Consider the following 22,666-nt stretch of genomic DNA (forward strand, 5'->3'; position numbering starts at 1 on the left):
CACAGTGCTAACGGTGAAACATTTATTTTTCCCATGCATATCAGTGGCGGATCCATGGGAGGGTGCACGGTAGTACCCCCATTTTTATTGGTTCGTTTGTCATTTCCATGTGTAAAATTGACAAAAAAATGGCACTAGAAATAATTTATGTTCTAGCACCCTTTTTTTCTAAGGAACCCGACTGGCACGATCCTCCTATTCAAAGTGGCTAGATCAGCCCCTGCAATCAAATTATTTATTTCCATATATGTAAAAGCACAGTGCTCGGATTAGAGAGATTAAGAAGTGTTTTTTTTCTATCTTCAATTCGGAACGACCTGAACAAAAACATATAATAAAATTATTCAAAGCCCCCTCCGAATCAAATGGCTATTCCTGTACGAGTAAGATTTTTACATCGTAATTCTTTTGATTCCCTTCCCAAAACTGGTTTGAAACCAATAGATATGCCGCTGAACTGTGATAGCCACCAGGGAGTGTATATTGTAATTAGGAGTGTACATAATACATTATAATGTTACTGCATCCATTAGTTAAACAATTGCATATATAGAGTTTAACAAAGCAGCACATATAAAGCTATTTAGCACTTACAATATGAATCACAAAAAAAAAATCCGAAAGTGACAACAAGTACTCCGACAGGGTATGATCGTACAATGTTACATATGGTGTCAGGGGAGACATTTTTTCAATATTTTCCATTGAGGTTTATCTGGCATGTCAGTAAAGGCTAGTACTAGTCTTCAGAGAGAGAGCAAGAGCGAGCGAGAGAGAGAGAGAGGGGGGGTCATATACATACATATGTCGGTATATTTTCGTTTTCGAGGCCAGTGTGTCAGAATTGTGGTAGTTTCTCACCTATTCTACTTTCTTGGGTTGTAATTTTTTCTCTGCTTTTTTAGGGTTATTCAGTGTCACTTTGCCGTGATACAATACCCGTTTCCATTTTCTTCTGTGGTATTATTTTTTTCTTAGACTTTTGATAAAATAAGTGTGAACGACCTTTTTTTCATTAGATGCAGTAACCAAATAATCAATCGTACGTTATGTCATGAAGAAATATTTGCGTTTAAAACTTTATCTATTCTTTAAAAGAAGAGTAACCTATTTTTATCAAGTGAATTTCAGTCATTAGATAAAAGTATAGTTTTTTTTTTTCTAACATTATTTTTCTTTCCTCTTTGATGAAAATAAATTAACGTACTTTGCCGAATTCTATACTCACTTGTGATACTTTTCTCTTTACAGTGCAGTGAATTTGCAGCACAAGAATTCTATCAAGTGGATCAGGAATGTCACAGCAAAGACCAATACAAGATATTGCCTTTCTAAAGTGACCTTGTACCCCCTTAGCTGCTGTTGATGTTATTCATGATATGTTCATGTTTGAAATTTTTTTAAATATTGTACATTAATTCTGTACTTTAATCCATAGTTTAAAAGGTCAATTTGAGTTTAAAAATAGAAATTTGTTCTTCAAAAATAACCGTTATTATTTATATGGCCTTAACACGAATTTTCAGCTTTAGCTTACCCAATGCTAGCAAACCAAATAGTTAGAGTTAAAGTAAATTATCTCACACGTCAAGAGACATTAAAACTTAAACACAACAAATCAAAGACTGAAGCCTCCAAAGTCGCTAATTGTCAAATATTCTCTGCCACTGATTTTGGCTTACGTTCAACATCCGAAATGGGACGAATCTAATATGCTCTAAAAACGGAAGACTGCTAATTTTTCCATGTTTGCATTAGCTTTTTTATGATTCTTTTTAGGTATCACAAGTTGAGGAAGAGTTGAACAAAGATTGGAAAGAAAAATGTGATAAGTTATTAGCCACACAGCAAGAGAAACATGAGAGAGCTATCCAGGAAGTTAAAACAAGAAAACGAAGAACTGCAATCTACAATTCAGCAACTTGAACAAAAGGTTATTTTTCAATTTTTGTGATTAGAGATTCATGTATAAATGTCTTGTATCTGAGATTTTCAGAGTCTTTCATATACTTGTAAGTAGATGACGAAACAGCATTCAAGAGAGAGTTTTCTTAACCAAGTGTGGTTTCTTTTTTGAGACTGCTTTCGTACTATTGCCTGTCAGTTTTTACCCCTTGCCATTAAAACCTTATTGTTATTATAGATAATATAATATAATATAATATAATATAATATAATATAATATAATATAATATAATATAATATAATATAATATAATATAAATTCAATGGTAACCGATCATTTCATCTTTAATGTAAACTTCCCGTTCTCATACAAGCACAAAAGCACACATAGGCATGTGTATGATATTTTAAAATGAGGTACATTTTAGCTATCTGGTCGCTTATTGACCAGGGAACCGGTTTAGGAACAAGATTAAACAACTGGCAATAAATATTCATAGATATCGGGGCCCTGCTAATGTATATGACCTACATAGTCTTGCAATGAGCTCCTGTGCCTGAATCGGAAACCAGGTAATGTTCAGTGTTATCGATCATGTCTTATAAATTTCTCATACAAGCAAGAAACACACGTAGAACACACGTGTATATTTAAGGGATACATTTTTATCTCGAATGACGTCAGAACTATGACGCTATGGTGGTAAACACGGCACAGGTATGCAGAATAACGTGGAGTATAAATACATAATTATGCAAATCATATGCGAATGTAAAATACTGAAATTACGAGTGCAAGAGGTCGCTAACAATATTAGCGACTTAAAAACAACTCTGATATATGTACAAATATTACAATGAGTCAAATATCGATGTAATTGCTTTGTCTTAATTCTTTTTTTTTTTTTTTGTGTTGTTGTTGTAGTTGTTAATTGTTGTTGTTGAATTCGGCGATATACAAACTTGTGTCAAATAATTGTGTTTTTCACGATCTTTAGCTAGTAGTTTAGATGCCTCAAATTGGGGTTCCATGCACCGAGTACATTTTAGCTGTTCTTTTCAACTAGAGTAGATCCTGGATACAAGGTTTATAAAATGTTCTTTATAGGTCTATGCATGATTTGAACTCAGGGCCTTCTTTACTTTTTGTCATATTTTTCTTTCTGTAAATATATACTAATTTGTCAGCTGTTACACGTTTTAATTCAGTATACCCCCTCCCCCCCTCCGCCTCGTCATAGTAATATATTCTATAAGATGTCCCATGAATTCCCCCTATCCATTAATTGTGCCTGTTTACACTTTAACATTAGGAATCTTGAATTGACTGAATTAAAATTACCAGCAATACGGTAACAATGTCGGTCTGGCTTTTGTCATTCTTTCGTTTGCGGATTTCGTTTTTATTCGTTAAAACCTTTTGTGCATGCGTAAAATCGCTTTTCCCCATTATTTCGTATAATACAGAAATTTTAACTTATCACAAGGACGGTTTGTTTGATTTTTTTTTTTTAAATTGCTAATATTTACTCCATATTGTAATAAATGTTATGAAAAAAATGGTGTAAAACTATTTTGGTGTTATGTTAGAATTTAGGATCGACTTTATAATTGATTCAGTTCATTGTTATGACGTTTCTACCATGTATAAAAGGCTGCCACACTAAACTAGTTTAAAAAAAATGGACATATTCATATATGATTAATGCTTTCAATTCATTTTTTAATGAATAGCATTTATATTCGATTTGATAATTCTATATTCAGACAGGTTCTTGGTATTCCAGTTGATATATATTCTGCTCCTTTCATAGCCGATTTGTTTCTCTATTGTTGCGAATCACAATTCATGGCTAAACTCTTTCAAGATCCTTCTTAACATGATCTGTTGCCGAAATTTAATAATACCTTTAGATATATTTGTAATATATTGGCCGTAAATAATCCTAACTTTGAGTGATGCACCGTGTTGGGAAAGATGCCACGTTCCTCGCACGTTAAAGAACCCTGCTGTGGTATTCGATATAAGTAGGAACCCTTGCGCTCCGCCACAGGAGGCTAAATTGCCCGACCCTACCCATTCCTCCCTTTTCTAGTGGCAATCAAGATTTGTCAGCCCTATTGTCCTTGTGTCCCGTCCCTTTTTTTCATTTCATCATCATCATCATCATTTCATGTTCATTTTATCGTCCATTTCTTGTTCATCGCCTGAGTATAGCTGAAAGATTGCTGCTCGGACGTTAAACCCCATAATCAATAAATCATAACTTTAAAAATTATGTTCAAGATATCTTCTCAAAATAATTAAGTTAACCGAGTTTACCAATAATATTACTCGTATGCCTTTTCTTGATTTAGATATTACACTAGCAAGCTTCATACTAAAATTTATGACAAAAGAGATGATTGCGATTTTTTAAGTGTTAATTTTTCATTCCTAGAAAAGTGATATTACTAATTCCCACGGTCAATCAGACCAGAGGTCAAAGTAACTACATTTCTTGATAACTGCATAATTCTCACTCAAAATTTACCGTGTAGTCCAAAATAATCGGAGTTGCTGATACGAAGGTGTGACTGACGAATGGGTTTATATACAACATGTACTCTAGGTGGTTTTGATTTCATGTAACTCTCTGGACTATCACTAAATCAAACACAGAGTTGCTTGGTCCAAATTACAATTACCCAAGATACACATAAGAAACCAATTTACCATTTTACGTAGTTTAAAGCAATTTCCTTTTAACATTATTTTTACAAGTTTTGAAACGCATCCAACATGAATTTCCGATATTAAATGATATAGATTCATCTTTGTATAACACGTGTAATGTGATCTGTGTTTTTTTTTCTGTTATATTGGAGATGTTTGAAACAGTGATATGAAAGGTATGGTTGCTGTGGATACATTCCGTTTTCTTCTTTATTACTGAAGGAACGAGAGATAAACTACTAGAATAATACCGCTAATTATTTCTTATGATCATTTTCTACTTTTAACAAAAAAATAGAGGATGTTATGAAAGCCATAATTGACACTTCTATCACGGTAGTTCCTTTAAATTCTGGGATTTCCGTTAATATCAACCTCTACACGAGTTTCTATCAACTCACTAATTTCATTATCGCAAAAGTTTATGACATTTTTGCACATTTCTTATTCGATTTTCCCAGTTTTCTTCACTATTATGACAAGTTGATCGGCATGAATATACATGTATAGTAACTTACAAAATTCTAGTTTTACCCCTTTTCGTGCAGCGCGGAACCACATAGAGACAGTCATAGCTACTTATTCGCACTCCGGTAAATTTTGGTCAAAATGTTGAACCCGAAAATCGCATATTTTTCTAAAATAAGCACAAAACTTATACGGTGTGATATCATAAATATAATAAATCTTATTTCATACTTTCTTCCGGCATAGTCCATATGAATTTGAAAAAAAAAACTCTTTAGAAAAGAGTTTTGCGTTTGACTTGCTTGAACATGCACTTATAGTTGGATATTGAATTTCAAAAAATGTGTATCTTTTAACGCCTAGCACCTAATAATCGAAATAATAAAATGATATCTTCGTGTCATCGAGAAGTTAAATATATATATAAACCCTTGGTTTCATACTGGTTATTAAAACGAAATTCGTAAAATATAATATAGCATTTTGTGATTTAAAAAAATGTTAACAACACAATTTCCTTTCGGATACAGTTGTCAAATTGGATTTTAAAAAAAACAAAATTCAATGAAGTAGCAGAAAGTCAAAATTTGAAACCAGGGTCGCGACTAATAAGGCAATTTGTATGTAACTCAATGGAGCAAGTATCACCCAGTGAATATAGACCTTGCAAACTAATAAAGACAATGAGTAATTTTTTTTTAATTTAAAATATTTTAACATGATTTTCATTTGTTATATTAGGAACTACAGTATATATTTAACATATTAGTATGCAGTACATTTTATGTGACATTAATTGAGCTTTATTAGTTTGTGACAGATTATAAATTTCGTAATTATATTTGAAAGATTAATCAAGGTGAAACTTAGCTTGATTAATACTAAATATATTATGTGTCTATTGATAAATTGTGTAAGAGTTAAATCTGTTACTTATCAGGATATCTAAGATGTCATGTTAGTTTGAGTACTGTTGATTATTTGGAATGCTTTAAATACTGTTGTAAAATTTATGTTGGAATATTATAATTGTAATATTTAATTAATGTTGATTTTGAAAACAAAATTGAAATATATATATAAAAACATTGAACTTCATGTTTTTTTTTAATGTGATTTGGCCAATTCGTGCATCAATTGTAACAGTGTTGAATGTAATCCTATACTATTTCATATAAATTTAATATACATACATATTTTGAATTTTAAGCCTTAAGATCACCGAAATATAGGGTAAGATTCTATATATTGCCATTAACATGAGCACTTGACCGAGATAACATCGTCTGACATGACTGAGCGATTTGTTTACCCACGTGTTCGATGCATGACATTTGTTTTGATGGTAGATTGATATTTCAACTTTCTCAACGGAACCTTTATTGATTGTAATAAATAGAACACACAAATATGATAAAGGTTTCATTATAAAATACGGTATAAGCTAAGAGCATAAAAGGTTATATTGGAAGAAAACAAATTTATATCTGTCATTTGCACCATATACCTGTTATTTTATTTTATACTGTATACATTTTAAACTATTGTTTCGTTCCACTTTTATAATTGTGTAATTTACCAATGCAAATGTGTCTAAAATTTAGAACGATATTTCGGTTATCGAGTACTCAATTCAGTATTTATGATCCATCACTTCAGCTGGTGGACATTTGACAAAATGCTTCCTACCGTATCAAGAGAAGTGCGTGTGTTGACATCACTTTTAGGAGAATTGAAAAATTACGTGGTTGCATCATCAGGAATTCTTGTAGAAAAAAACACCAGTGCAAAGAAAACAAGATGCAGATTTTCTCAGAGAAGACATTTCCACCAAACGAGAACACTTGCCCTGAAATCGAATGTTTTGCCATTAGAAAATGACACAATCCGTGTGAGACAAGTTGATGTCCCAGACTACAAAGAGGATTCCCCACCATTCCGTGGAATGCAGACGGATTTTCCTTGTCTAACCAGAAAGTATGATTTTATTCATTTTATGTGCCTATTTTTATGACTGAACCATTTGTTGAAATGACTGTTATTAATTTGTACATGTGTCACTAAGCATGAAAGCATGTCTAGTAGATAACTGCTCAACTTAGTTTGACACACACCATGACAAAATGCCATAAAAAACACAAACTAAAATATTGCACATAGAATGTAAAGTCAAAATATAGTAGAATGAGCAACCTAAACTCTATTTAAAACAATATGTTGATTTCTATTCTCCAGTTATTCAGTGTTATAAACTTTGCCACCCCTTTAATGAATATTGAACACTTATTTTCCAACTTTCCACAAATCTGATCTCATTATAGATATCAAACACACCATCAGTATATGGCAAACAGTTTTCAGCTACTATAGCAGCCCAAGGCTAAGTAAAGGAGTTGAGTATGATATACATGTAAATAAACATGTACCGATATATGCATTTAAACTGAATTTTTATGTAAGTTAAGGTCTTTGACCTGGAAGTACATGTATTTTGCAAATATGCTTTTTTTTACCACAATTTATCCTCAAGTTTTTTTTCTTTTCAGTAAAATGGCAGGTCCTGAGCCAGAATACCATAAAGTTGTATCTGGCTACAAGACATTTACCACAGAAGAACCATTCAAGCTAAAATATCATGATGCTGTACTTCCTGAGCTTACCATAGCATATGAAACATGGGGAACCTTAAATGAGGCTAAAGACAATGTCGTTATAGTTCATGCAGGGTTATCAGCAAGTTCACACGCAAAGAGCCATGAGGTATGGTTGCATACGCAGTTTATAAACATGCAAGTTTTGAACAGTATAGTCAGTTGATTGATTCAGAAACTGCATGGCATTCTTGGAGTGCTAGTATTATTCCAGAAGTTAGTGATTGGTCAAAAGGTATTGTGCAGGTACATGTATGCTGTGACAGCACAACATTGTTTACAAGAACAGAAGTTGAATTTCTGGTTTGGTCCATTACAAACATATAAAAAAGCCCTAGCTACAAATTTTATTGGTTGATAATTTTTTGTCATGTAAATTAGATACTTTTCTCATGCCTGGGATTTCCAATATAATATAATAAGGCTTAGAATCTTTTTTAAGGCTGGAAAAAGAACTTGTATTTTCTGCTCATGAATCATTTTATTAGGTCTTATCCTTTGAGTGATTGGATTTTCATGTGGTTAAAATATTGAGTAGATGAATTTCATTGGTGCTAGAATTACACTACAATATTCAATGTGGAAAAAATATGCTTTGTGGACACACCTCAATCAAGTATTGTTCTTCATTGTACTTCTGTTATTTTTAGGAAAACATGACACCAGGATGGTGGGAAAAGTTTGTAGGATCTGGATGTGCCTTAGACACCAATAAATTCTTCATCATTTGTACAAACAACCTAGGTGGATGTTATGGGACCACGTAAGTTTAACTGTAAACAATCAATACAGTTCTGTCATAAAAATATTTTTACTGCCAATAACCAACACTCTGATCTATCTCTGTTTTCTCAATCATTAGGTTTTTGAAAACAAAATAAAAATCTTACCATAGACAGATAGTTCAGAAGGAGTTATATAGTACTCAACTTGTTGTCTATAACATAGGATTATCTCCTATTTGCAAAGTTGTCATTACTGCATATCAGTTATCTTGTAAAGGCTTATCTTGAATATTTGTGGGGTTTTGTTTGCCAAAAAAAAAACTTCTGATTTTGATTTTTTACTTCATAGGCTCCATTAATTTGTTTTTTTTAATACAGATAATATTAAGAATTTAAACTAAAGAATGCATATGAAGCCAAACAAAAATATTTTTTCTACCTACATATAGCCAGTTAAATACTGATATGCTGCAGAAAGGCAAGCAATTTAAACTGATTGATGAAAACATTTCCTGTCATTTGAAGATTTTTAACATTTGAACCTTCTGACTCAGTTACACCAAACTTGACAAATTACTTTACTCTGAGAAATTTTTACAAGATGACTGTTTGTAACATCATCAATTTCAAAGACTTAGATTCCAATTACCATGGAAGTTTAGAACTCTCTCAGACTTAATTTTTTTTTTTTAAAGTTTTGTGACGCTCAAGCTGGATTATGGTATTTGTTCAGATGGGAAGTATAGCTTTAATTTTTTTTTTCAGGATGAAAATGATAATTTTACATTTATTATTTTGTTGAATTAACATGTTTTATTTCAGAGGACCATCATCAATAAACCCAGTTACAAATGAGGTATGCTTTCATGTGTGCATGTATCTTATAAAAGTTTCATGACATTTTGTTCAATTTAAATTTTTCTGCACAAAAACTTCAGTTATACCAGTTTTCTTATTGCATGTATTTCCAGCAAATTTACACAAAATGAATTTTGCATGTTGTTGAATGGTAATCATTTTACCTGTGCTAATCCAATCACATGTGACCTGGAGTTATTTCCCTTTTTCTATAAAACAAGTGGTTGGATTTCAACAAAAATTGACAGGAATAATTTACTAAATGATCATTCAAGTTTTTCTTTAATGAGGTGAAAATTTTAAACTGCATGTATATACACATTGCCTTTAACAAAGGAACTTTCAGATTTTTAAGAAAAAGTTACATGTTGTCTTAAAATTCTCCAATTACATTGAAACACAAGTGAGCAATGTTTTATTGGTGTATCTAGTCTCATAACGGAGAAATCTGTGATTTTATTTTTTATATTAACCTACTCAGTAGGTAATATTTCACCATTTTAGTAGTTTATTTCAATTGGACAGGAAGCTGATATTGGCATTTGCATATTTGATGTGTTTGGATGTGTCTCATAATCAGTTCAAAGTTTTTAACAAAAAAGACACAAGCTTTGTCCCGAAATGGTATTTTCAGCTCAAGCTTTTGTTGGTGCTTAAAATACAATCGTCTAACTATAAAGATGATTGAAATTTCATAATCCATGAGTGTCAAATACTCTTTCTCTAATTACTTTAAACAAGAAAAATTACAATTGCAGTTCAGATTCTCCTAAATTTTGAGTGTAACGTCATTAAGCAAAACAACTTTTTTTATGACATTAAAATGGAATTCGAACCAATTATCTGCCAAGAATGACAAAAATCATCTTAGATTTTCAATATTTTCACAAATGTTCAAGAAATCACATGTCCTCTATAATATATACAAATTAGGTAAATAGAAATGTACATTAATTACACTCTCCCTGGAGCCTTTAGTTACTCTCTTGAAAGTTGCAGTGAGTTGAGAATGGGGACTGCTACTTAGCTTTGTGGAACTTGATGTGAACAATTAGAATTGAATAGAATGGTGGAAATATGAATGGAAAACACATGTATCCAAGTCAGTAAATCAGTTTGATATAAAAAAATATTTTAAAAAATGGAACGAAGTCAGACTCTACAACACAATATTAATCTCTGCATAAGTATGTGTTGTTTTTTGTTTTTGTTTTTTTAATTTTCAAACAATTCATTTATTTGTTGTTTTTTTAGAGATATGCGACTACCTTCCCAGTTGTTAGTGTGGAGGACATGGTCAGAGCTCAGTTCTTATTGCTTGACCATTTGGGATTGGAAAAGGTATGCTGAAAGCTTTAAGCACTGTATTATGTCACAGTGCTTTAGGTAAAGTAATCTTACACTGTCTAGGTATTTTTCACATTTGCTTACTTTCAGGATTTTTTTTCTCCAAAACTGAGGCACATATACTCATTTTTACTGGCTTTTTAAATTTTGAGTTTTTGAGATTTGAAGTTAAAGAATAACTGAAATCTGGCAAGCTTCTATTATCATGATTCCTTAAATTGAACACTATAAAAATAATGTAAATAAGAACCTTGCAAAAAATTTCTTGCTGTTTGAGTTCAATACATGTACTTCAAAATTTGCTTAAGGATTATCCCAATTTAAAATGTAAAATGGCAATTATCTACTTAAGTTAACTTCTATTGCTTTTCATTTGTACCAGAGAGTCTTGGACAAAATGAAGTTTTTTTTCCTTATTTTTTACAGTTCTGTACAAGATACCTAAAAATATTTGTTTAGTTACTAAGAGAAATGTGATGTAAAAGTAATGGTTCTTGTAGAATCTAAGTTTCTCAATACAAAGTGAATCTAAAAATTGAAATAATGTTGACAGGAACTAAGGAAGAATTTAAAACACATGCGCATGAAATAGAAGTACTTTGCAAATTCAAATGTAAGTACATTTTGATTTTTTGTGTATTTGAACAGGTTCACTGTGCTGTAGGATCATCATTAGGTGGAATGTGTTCTGTCTTAGCAGCTGTAATGTATCCTGAGAGAGTGGACAGGTAAGATGTTAACAGGGGCTTTACCAGGATTTTAGGTTGGAAATAAATATAATTAAAAGCTGAACAACATCAGGCAAAACAGATTGGGTGAACAATTTGTGAAAATCAAGATTTCATGCACAAAGAAATTTTTTTTTCAATTTAAAGGGGCATACAGTGGATACACTCCTATGAATTTGCACCTGGTAAATTGATCTTTTGGAATTTGGAAGGAAATAATAGTTAAAACTAAAGAAGCATGTAATTTTATGAATGTAAACATAGCAAAAAAAAATGAATAAGTGGTTAATAAGGTTGTTACTGGTCATCTTCATTCCATTGTTTTTCTTGCTCTTGTCCTGACAGCTCATTGAATAAATGAGTAATAAATAATAGTTTCATTGAGTCATTTTAATTAATTTAAGGACTAGGACTAGCAATTTTCAATATTGTTATTGTACTTTACAATTCAATTCAATATTTTATTATAGTCTCGCCACTTGCAATATACATATACAATACAATAAAAACAATAGTTACAAATATGAAACACTAACAAGTGCCATACTAAAAAGAATTATGAGAGACTGTATAAATCTACAATGTATGTCTCTTATTTTGACAAACCAATTACATATTCATGAATATAAAAAGGTATTTCTTCTATTTAAAATATTAAAACAGGTTTTGGCAACCATATAACCACAATCATCTGATTTAAAAAGATAAATAAATTTTTCATCTTCATTTAGATATCTAAACATATCACTATATCTATCAATGTCTTGAAATAAATTCAATCTTAAGTCTGCATATAGTGGACACTGCATTATGACATGTTTCTCATCTTCAATAGAAGAATCATTACAAAAAGAACACTTTCTATCTTCGACATTTTTACCCTCACATTACATTGTTGGTAGTATAACATATAAATTTTTTTAAATTATGTTAAAAAGGCAAATAATGAATGGTCTTTAGTAATAATATCAACTTTCATAATTAAATTAAAATACTAACCTATTAAACAAACAAATTGATTTATGGAGGTAGACTTTGGGTAAGGGACACAACTCTTACAAATCCTGGGAATGTTTGTATTCAGCTTTTTAACATCAATCTCATGTAAGCTTCAAAGTAACTTGGACTGATTTCATTCTGTTTTAAATGAAATCTTGAAAGGCTTTGTTAAAATTGAATATGATACAAACATCACTGATTTTCAAGAATAATGTCCCTTACCCTAGGTCTACCTCCTTAACAATATCTGTTACTTGTATCACACAAAACATTTTACATTTTTATATATGTTTTCTATTTATGTTATTTTTCAATAGACAAAATTTTTATTATTGCCAATTCTTAAATAGAAAATAAAAGGAGACTCCGTTAATGGTATTCTCATTAAACGACAGATTTTGAAGACATGATCATGTTTAGGGCTTCCCATTGGTTCAAATTTAATGATATAATTTCATAATGTACTATACTGTGTTAGCTTGAGATTTTAGAAGATGTATACTAAATCACTGACTGTTTTTAATGGCAAGGTAGTAGCAAAATCATGCATTTTATTCTCTAATTGACGGCAGATTTCCTGCAAATTTGCTTTACCTATAAAAAAAAAAAACAAAACAAAACAAAACAAAACAAAACAAAACAAAACAAAAATTTAATTAAGTTCTTATACCTCTTCATAATGAATCTCTTCATTTTTTCTTTATCTTCTTAAATTGTCCTTAGCACAGTATATGCTGTAAAGGGAGATAATTTTTTTTTATTTTTAGTGTAGTGTCCATATCATCATGTACTCATTCCCATCCATCATCTATTGCCATGAGATACCTACAGAGAAAAGCTATTATGTCAGATCCAAATTGGAACAAAGGACATTACTATGATCGCAAATATCCAAAGATGGGGATGAAACTTGCCAGGTTTGTTAAATTTATTAGTTTTATTATGAGATATGAAAAATAACAACAAAATTATTTTTTTTAACTGTAGTAATTTGGCTTCAAGGTGAAAGGAAGAAAATGGGAATGAGGCAGGTTTACATGAAAAAAAATACCTCAAGATTTATCAGGCTCATTTTTAAAACTGCCTTTGTTCAGTATATCATAATACTTTGAAGCAGTAATGTCATGATATGTATCATCATACAATATTGACCAGAATTGCATTGCATAATCAGAAGACTGCCCATATTTAATTATTATTTAGGAAGCCAACTGTCCTCTTCATCTTGATTAGAATTCTGTATAACTGCTCTTTTTTGTGCATGCCAATGATTTCAGTTTTACAGCACAAGTAAAACAGAAAACCGAATTGGAGATAGAATAAGAAAATATGCGAAATTCATGACATACCAGGTGTTGATATGATCAACAATCATTAATAATGATTTATTTGTATATTTTTACATCTCTAGAATGGTTAATATTCTAAGATTAACTTCTCCTCTAATTCATACTTTTATTTTGCTGTTTTATCTAGGGAGATAGCTACAATGACTTATAGAAGTGGACCGGAATGGGATGAGAGGTTTGATCGACAGAGGATGGAGGGAGATGTACCACCAACACTGTGTCCTACATTCTCTATAGAGAGTTATCTAGAACATCAGGGAGAAGCATTCAGTACTAAATATGATCCTAATTCTATTCTCTATATCTCGAAAGTAAGTATTTCCCGTAAAGCATATACAATTATATACCCCCACTTAAAGAGTGGGTGGTATGTTGGAATCGCCTCTTTTGCCTGTCCATTTGTCGGAATTTTGTTGAAATTATTTCAGCTCCCAGTTGATGGATTAATTTCAAATTTATTGTTTGGCATTATATAGACGTGGCATAGCTTGTAAGCAGTTTTGGATACATTTCAGTATCATGTTCCAGTACGAATGGGATATCATGACTACACCTTTTTATCTATTATTTTTATTTCAATTCTTTTTATTACATTATCTCTCCAATCCTCATAGAGAAAAAAAAACATATATTTATAGGAAGGTTAGGCATCATATGTAGATATGAATGAATGAACTTAAATAATTGTTTTTGCATTTGAAGTGGGATGTTCTGTTTATGTATTTCAAGTTTCTTGTATAATAAATTTAGAAGATATACATTATTAACTTTAAGTTTTAAGTACCAGTCCATATAAAATTCAGGCACTGCCTATGGTAAGGTGATTCATAGTGTAGAAAAACCCATAGATCAGATGATGCTTTTTTGGTTTACATTTGCAATGTTTTTTATTTGACAATAGTCCTTTGAGTTTCTGTATTTAAATCTGTACTTTTGAGAAAACGAAACTTTAGTCTCCCACTTATCAGCCCAATCTGACCAAATCAAGAATGATAACTCTTTCTAAGTGCTGATTTCATGTACAATCTATATAAATTTTATCTCAAAAACGCAAACCCCAAATGAAAAATTAAGACTAGTTATAAATCAGTTGTGGTGTCTGGACAAGAAATTAAACAGAAATCAGTGGTTTTTGGCATGCATGAATCACCATCTGTCTGATTTTATAAAGATTGCTACTTAAAGATGAATATATTACTTTTGTTCAACAGGCCATGGATTTGTTTGATGTCGGAGAGGGTTATGGTTCTATTCATAAAGCTCTTGCCAGAGTTACCTGCCCTGTCATGATAATTGGTGTACAGACTGATATTTTATTCCCTATCCATCAGCAACGGTTTCTTGCCCGGTCACTTCAAGAGGCAGGTCAGTATACTTTTCATGCTATATCATGATTCCCCTTGACAAAGATAAGGTAAACAATTCATTTTAAACTGAAACAGAAGTTACAATACATTATATAATATACTTAGGAATGATTAAATGTTACCATTGGTTAAAGACATGCTGGGTATCCTAACACAAGAACTGGTGTGACACAGTGAACACAGAGCTGTTTGGAATGACACAATGATTCTTTAGAGTTTTATGTTAATCTAAACACATTGGACCACAGGTATATCAAATGCTGCAGTCCATTGTGTCCAGATAAACATAATCCTATAGCGCCACGTTCATTGTGTCTCCCCAAACAGTTCTGCATTCATCATGTGAAGAAGAAACTGTTACATCAAAAACATGTGCTATCAAAATAAGAAATGGCTTCTGTATGGTACTACTGCATAGCACTGTTAATCAAATATATGAACCTGAATTTAGTATTGGAGTTTTGATATTTACGACGAATATTTAATTTTAATTATTGTGATACTCAATACATGTAAACAATTATCATGTGGGATTTAGTTAGTTTGTTTGCAACCCACAATTGCTCTTTAAAAAAAAAATAAGTATGCTAGGAAGGGGGTTGATTCATCATAACTCAAAACAATCAATAAAATTGGTGAAATACATTTGTTATCTCCTTAAGGAGATAGACCTAAGGTAAGGGACAAAACTCTACAAATCATAGAAACATTTGTATACATTTTACATCAATTTCATGTAAGTATCAAAGTAACTTGGATTGATTTCATTCTGTTTCAAACGGAAGCTTGATACGCTTTGGTGAAAATGAATATGATGCAAACATCACTGATTTCAAGAGTTATGTCCCTTATCATAGGTCTACCTCCTTAAAATAACCTGTCTTATGTTCATTCCCTTATACAACGTTATCAGCTATATCATAAAAACATATTTTGACTGGTTATGATTTAAAAATTATGGCGGGATTTCTGTAGTAGAATGTAACCAAATTTTCAGTGTTAATATCTCCAGTGGGCAACTTCCATTTGCACTTTAATTTTTAATACAGTTTCTATGAGGCCTAGTGAAGGATTATCAAGAAAAATTTTGGGATTAAGAAATGCATGAATCATTTATTTTTAGCTTCTGCTTAGCACTTAAATAAGATAATATCGTAGTGCTACCTGTTCCTCTCTTCTACTTCTCTCTCGGGTTCCTGAAGAAAAATACTATGACTATTCTGTTTGTCCTTATCAACCCTGACATTTTATTGTTCTGTCTTTCCAGGGAATACTTCTGTTACATTTTATGAACTGAACTCGAAGTTTGGACATGATACATTTCTGTTGGATCTGAATAATGTTGGAACTGCTGTCAAGGTAATGAAATAGAGTAACTACAATTAAATGGTAATATAAACAAAATGTACAATTAAACAAAAAAATCTGGAATACATTATAAATAAAACTGACTTTTCCCAATTTTTGTACGTGAAGATCTAAATTTTCCCTAGAAATACAATGAAAATAATTTAACTTCCACACACATTTGCTCAATGGAAAAATAGTGATGAATGGTCAATTAACATTTTTCCTCTTTGATTTAGGCAGTGTTTGTTTCTAACTTCAACTTGAGAAAATTATAAATATTTTTAATCTGAAGCTGGGGCATTCTTTTAAAAAAAAAATTCACAGTATTCCTATGGTAATTTTATCTCATTTTGAAATTTAATTTTTATGTTTAGGGGTTTCTGGAGACAGATTTGATAGAGACTGGTATCCCTGTACCAAAGACCATAGCATGGAAAGGAATATCATCTAAGGCGTAAAGATTTGTCTCCCTTTCTTCACAACGAAAGTCCCAACCAAAATTATTGCTGAACTGTTATTGAAATGTGTAATTTTGGATTAGTATTTGTTTGATTTTCAAATTAACAATGTTTTTTTTTAAATCAAACAAATTTGTAGTTAAGACTTAATTTGTTCAGTGTAGATTTGTTTCAATTAAGAGTGTTCAGTCATAGGAAACAGTTTTGTCAAGCAGGTGATAAATGAAATTATGAGAGAAATGTTGATTTTAAGGGGTTGTGAATAAAACTATAGTATTTGTTAAGGATTTGATTGTTACTGAAGCTGTACAATTTTATTGTTTCATAATTGAACTAATACAGTTGACACTATATATTTATTGTTTTATAAATTTATTAATATATTGTAATCATTATGAGGAAAACTGATTTGAATATTTCCTGCTGTGCTGCAACAAGTTGAACTTGTGTTCTTTACAAAACAATGAGATTTATGTCACGTTATTTCATTGTTTGTAAAGTACTTTTCTGTTTGAAATTGTTTTTTTTTCAAAGGTTAAAATTTAATGTGTGGTGTCTACTAAATTTCTGTGTTCATTTCTTGATATTAATGCATTATACTTTGAGATTAAAATTTTTTTAATTTAGTTTTAGTATAACCTGAACTATGAATACTTTTTGCACAAAATTTTAGTACATTTTATAATGTTTTTTTTTGTAACTTTTATTATGCATGTTAACATCACATTTGATTATTCAATATGGCCAGTTTCCACACTGTTGGATTTATAAAGACATAGCTTATTGCATTTAAGGATATTGTGGTTGTACTTTTTAAGTGTCAGTCTCTGTATGAATCAGGCAGAAGGTGAAATATAGTATGAAAAAACACCATCTTGAAAGTGTAATTGGACTATATGCCCCATCAGAATCAAGGAAATTGGAGATTTTCATTATCATGTTGGTAATTTGAGATATAATTTCATTAAAGGAGAAGACACGTTATTGTGCAAGTCATAAATATCGAAACTAATCTGTTAAATATTCATGAAAATTAAATTGAAACAAATTAATTTCCTTTTCTTAATTAATAAATTGAGGTTTGTAATTAGGAAATTTGAATTTCCTGCCCCAATGGCACCACCATGACCGGTTGAACTGTGATGTCACGAAGTCGGTTTGTAAAGTGAAAGTAAATAGGTAATTGATTACGATGTCCAAAGAAATCTCAGATTTGTGACTTTTCCCCTATAATTTCAACCCAAAATAAATAGAAGAAGAGATTGAGGCACAACATGTAAGTAAATGTCAGACAACATTGACGAAAATTGGGATTTGCTGCCAGATGACTAGTATTTGTAAGAAAAATCTTATGGCTACTTCCAAAGAATGTTTGTGTTGCTGGTAAAAAACTTTTAGAACATTTCTCTTTTATCATTCGTGTAATCGTAAGCTTGACAAGTCTTCGTGTTTTGGTGATTAGATAAACATGATCGTAGAAATATTTACGGAATATTCTTTGTTTACATATTATTTGCAGTACTTGTATCAGTACCTAACTGACTTAGTGACGTCATGAGCGAATCGGAAGCTATCGGTAAAAATCATTAAAATCTGGCTATGATCTTCCTTCAGATTGGAGAGTTCTGCAAGACTGTTTTGAACTTTGCATAGCCTTGAGAATTTTATAAAAGCGCATTTTTCACTAAAGGTTATTTATTTTTGTTTACATGGGTATGATTTATCATAAGAGCCTGACTTAATGCAAAGGTGGTCTTTCCCTTTAAAATGTACTGAAAAACGAACATTTCAAGAGCAGATAACTCAGTCAAAAGTCTCCTTTTTTTTAACATTCTATTGAAAAATTTCTGAACAAGTCCAGTGATGCACAAATCAAATCATAGTCATTTCATATAGAGAAATCATCCTTTAGTGAATTATATTGTCAGATCGGTGGGGTGTTGATATGTATGTTTCTGATTTTTCCCATTTTGCCTGATTCTTATTAAAACTTACACTTAAATGTTACAATAAATTTTTGTGCTTCAACAGAATTTTGGTGGTCCTAAATTTGAATTGACATGTTTATTCAAACATGGGTAATTTCATTCAGATTTAGGCAAGCACTTGAAAAATACAAGATATTGTCCTATGAATACTAATGCATTTCAAATAAGTTTTACAAGATATTTGCTCAAAAGATTCGTAGGTAGCACACAATGAAATCCAATAAAAAAACAATACATGTATAGCATTACATCTCATACAAGTAAATCATAAGTAGTCTTAACCATAAAGTTAAAGAAGAATAAAAATTGTCCTTGAGGGTCTGAAGAATTGGTTGCATTTTGAAGATTCCAGGGCATGGCTTCATAAAAATCTAAAAGAGTTTTATTCAAATCATGATAGCAACGTGATTGGTCAAAACCTAGGTTGAGGATGGATTTGAGGAAAGGAAAATCTTAATTTCAGATTTTTTATGACACCAGGACCAGTTAATTATGTGTCATATTTATGTAAATAATCATAACATGGAGAATTCCTGTTAATTGTATAGCCTATTTGTCAGAATTATGCAATTATTATATCAGGAATATGCAAGTAACAGGAATTATCATTTTAAGGGAAAATACTAATCAATTTAAAACATGTTAATTTTAATCTAAATTGTTCATCATACACAACTCTTGAAGCTTCAAGGCATCAGACCATGTCTCAATGAAATTTAATTGAATACTTGGTATCTTTTTAGACAATTATACAGGAACTGCATTTCATATTGATTAAGCTATGAACTGTATGCACTAATGTCATATATATATTGTATATATATGTATTTTTTTTTTACTGTTTACTATCAAAGTGGATTTTCTTCATTGTAAAATGTAATTGTTAATTTTAGTCTATAGATTTACACAATGTTATCATTTTTTTTATTGAATTTTTTTTTCAATGTGAAGTCAAATAATTTCATTAACTTAAATGTTAACTTGTAACTTTTTTTCAGGCAAAAGTCATTATGTTCACGTGAAGTTAGTTTCAAATTAAGCTCATTAAATACAGTCATGTTACAATATGAATATAGAAGGACATAATCATGTATTTTCAATGTGTACATTGTCTCTGTGTTTCTGGTTTGTTTTGTTTGTTTTTGTATTTTTTCTATCATTATATTGCTTTCATTAAACTGTATTTATATGAAGAGAGAATGACGATTTATCTGGTTATTATCAAGATTAATTACCCTATGTTATTGTACCACAACCAACCTTTATGTATTTTAAAGAACTCAGTTACTGGAGATAGACTTTTTTTTTCACTTTATCTTTGATGATACCTAAACAGCTATCTTGATTTTAAACGAGAGTTTCCTCATTGAATTTTTTTTCAAGTTCAGTGGGATTTATTTTTGTTTATTTCCTATTTAAAGCATGAGACATATCACTACATCTGTATGTTTATTATTGTCTTCTGTGTATGCATCAAAACTCAAGCATTTACGCAATAACCCTATTTATCCTGCAATGAGGTTATTTGGCGGAGCCTCGCAATTCCTACCCGTTCCGTCCCCTCATCACATATCTTCAATAATTTTCGACAATGTACCTATATTGTATATTTCACATATCATGAGCTTCATAAGATAATGCTTGTTTCCCTTGCATAACAATTTTTTTACACTTACATATTTTAAGTTTAGGACCAATCAGTGCCTTTTAAAATGCCTGAAAACTCCTTGAATTTATATTGAGATGTTTATGTAAGAAAATGTTTTGCCTTAATACAAGCTGATCTTGTGTCCTTATATTTAAACTATGTTTCATTGCTCTTAAAAAATAATTAGTTGATTTAGTAGGAAGATCTACTGATTGAAATAATTTTGAAATGGAAGCCCTAATGTCAAAGCTACCAATGGTTGTATCTTTGATATGATATGAGTTACTGTAAAAGTACTTTAATTCGTGGATACCAATTTTCATGGATTATGGAGGAAACATACGTTTGTGGATTCTTGGATTCGTGGTTTTAAAGTTTTCATTTAAAACATCTATTGAAATTTCCTTTTCGTTGGGAATCAAATTTTGTGGTTTGGCCTACCCACGAAAACCACAAAAATTGGTACCCCATGAACAGTAGTACTTTCACAGTATGACGACTTATGATTATTTGTACATTTTGATCAAAAAGTGTTGACATATTTTATTTATTATAAATGGCAATAATTTATCATATGCAATATTTTATCAGATAATAAACCAATTGTAGTGGTATAGTTATTGTTTCATTCTCACTTTATAGGACATTATAAGATTAAGCAGGTGTTTAAAGTATTGGTCGGAGGGCCTGCGGTCCTTTTCACAAGAAATCGTAAGTGTAAAATTAGTCGTAAGTTATGGTGTCATCATAGAGTTAAGTACTGTGACATCACAACTTACAACTAATTTACTCTTACGATTTTTTGTGAAAAGGGCTGCCGGACCCTCAATTTATGACCAAGGACATATGAAATTTAATTTACCTAGGTCCTATACCTTCAATTCTTTTCATTGACTCTTTGTTGTGGACTTTTGGTTTTTCTAAATTGGACTGTTGATTTCAAACTTGGAAAAGTCTAGGAACTCCAGTCTAGAAAGTAAACTTCAACCCCTGCTGATGCCTCCATTTTCTAGAAGCCTAACGGTTTGTGTGACCATTTATTCTCTGTTTGTTCTGATGTTGATAATGTGCAACATAAAGATTTCTTGACATTCAATTTTTGGCTATTCCTGAGGTTTTAAAGAAGTCTACCAACTTCTTGTTAAATATGAAAATGGGAACAAGAAAAACTTGTGCACGAAAATCATTCCCTGTATTATTAACTCAAGTATGGATTAGTCACTAGAACATGTCTCCAGTTTAAGCTTAAGTTTCATGCTATGGAGTAAAGTTGTAAAATTAAGATATAAATATATAGGATTGTGTGAAATGAAGTACTCCAACCAAACCGAGATGAAACAAAGCAAACAAAAAGTAACATTAAAAACACTTAAACTTATCCCCGTGATTTCCAACTAACACCCGGAGTTCTCATCTGAACTCCCAACTTCTCCCTGTGATCTTCAATAGAACACTCAAGGGTTCTCCTTGTGATCTGTAACAGAACACCTAGAGTTCTCTTTTTAACATCAAACAGAATACTTTTAGGTGTTCTCTGTGATTTCCAACATGGTTCTTGTGATCTCTAACAGGATATTCTAAGTTCTTCGCATGATCATCTCCGAGAGAATACTCAAGGCATTTTTTATTTATATTTCCCAAATCAATACTTGTATTTAAAATATGGAATCATAATTTTTTGTTTCAATGGACGAGTAGAATATTTTTTTCTCCAAAGTTAGGAACATTTATATTTTCCCTTTTAAAATATCCCATTCTGTTACCAAAAGATCATAGGCGTTCAACATTGTCCATATTTTTCAACACAGGTTATTTCCCTTCAATCAGTTCAAGGCGTGAAATTTGCTTCTAAACAACAAATATAAATTTTGGAACTCGATTTTTTAATTCAGTATTGTAAAACTTGCATGTGTGAGACCTTTACTTTACGTAAAACTGGTTTCATTTTGTATAAGAAAAGTACTAGGATTAAATTTATGTTGGAATCATTGATGACTGAAAAAAATTCGTATGTTTACAAAAAAAACCACCAGACAATGAAACGGGTGATAAAATACGACATGGCGACAGACACATTGCATTGCGAGACATGACGCTCTATATTTATCGA

The 22,666-nt window shown here is 31.1% G+C and overlaps 1 protein-coding gene across 3 annotated transcripts; it reads left to right on the forward strand.

Moving 5' to 3' along the window:
- Positions 1-1,767: 1,767 nt before the first annotated feature.
- LOC148611657 (uncharacterized) lies at positions 1,768-21,172 on the forward strand. Of its 3 annotated transcripts, none has more exons than XM_088592426.1 (12): positions 1,768-1,933; positions 6,748-7,065; positions 7,635-7,848; positions 8,390-8,502; positions 9,287-9,320; positions 10,577-10,663; positions 11,318-11,397; positions 13,164-13,313; positions 13,873-14,056; positions 14,957-15,110; positions 16,380-16,471; positions 16,837-21,172. In XM_088592426.1, exons 2-12 carry the CDS (start codon positions 6,767-6,769, stop codon positions 16,918-16,920), a joined length of 1,491 nt encoding a protein of 496 aa, XP_088448552.1. In that variant the 5' UTR covers positions 1,768-1,933; positions 6,748-6,766; the 3' UTR covers positions 16,921-21,172. The 3 variants fall into 3 exon arrangements, with proteins under 3 accessions (XP_088448552.1, XP_088448550.1, XP_088448549.1); XM_088592424.1 differs by lacking the exon at positions 1,768-1,933 and adding an exon at positions 4,705-4,796; XM_088592423.1 differs by lacking the exon at positions 1,768-1,933 and having other exon boundaries at positions 6,645-7,065.
- Positions 21,173-22,666: the final 1,494 nt, after the last annotated feature.

The sequence above is a fragment of the Perna viridis genome, chromosome 7 (genome assembly GCF_037379345.1).
Source record: "Perna viridis isolate PV_CMFRI_1.1 ecotype Kerala chromosome 7, ASM3737934v1, whole genome shotgun sequence".
In the NCBI taxonomy this organism is placed as follows: domain Eukaryota; kingdom Metazoa; phylum Mollusca; class Bivalvia; order Mytilida; family Mytilidae; genus Perna; species Perna viridis.

Coding starts and splice junctions, on each gene's coding strand:
- LOC148611657 (XM_088592423.1), top strand. CDS start 6,731: ATGATCCATCACTTCAGCTGGTGGACATTTGACAAAATGCTTCCTACC. Junction 7,849..8,389: donor CACACGCAAAGAGCCATGAG/GTATGGTTGCAT, acceptor TGTTATTTTTAG/GAAAACATGACACCAGGATG. Junction 9,321..10,576: donor TAAACCCAGTTACAAATGAG/GTATGCTTTCAT, acceptor TTGTTTTTTTAG/AGATATGCGACTACCTTCCC.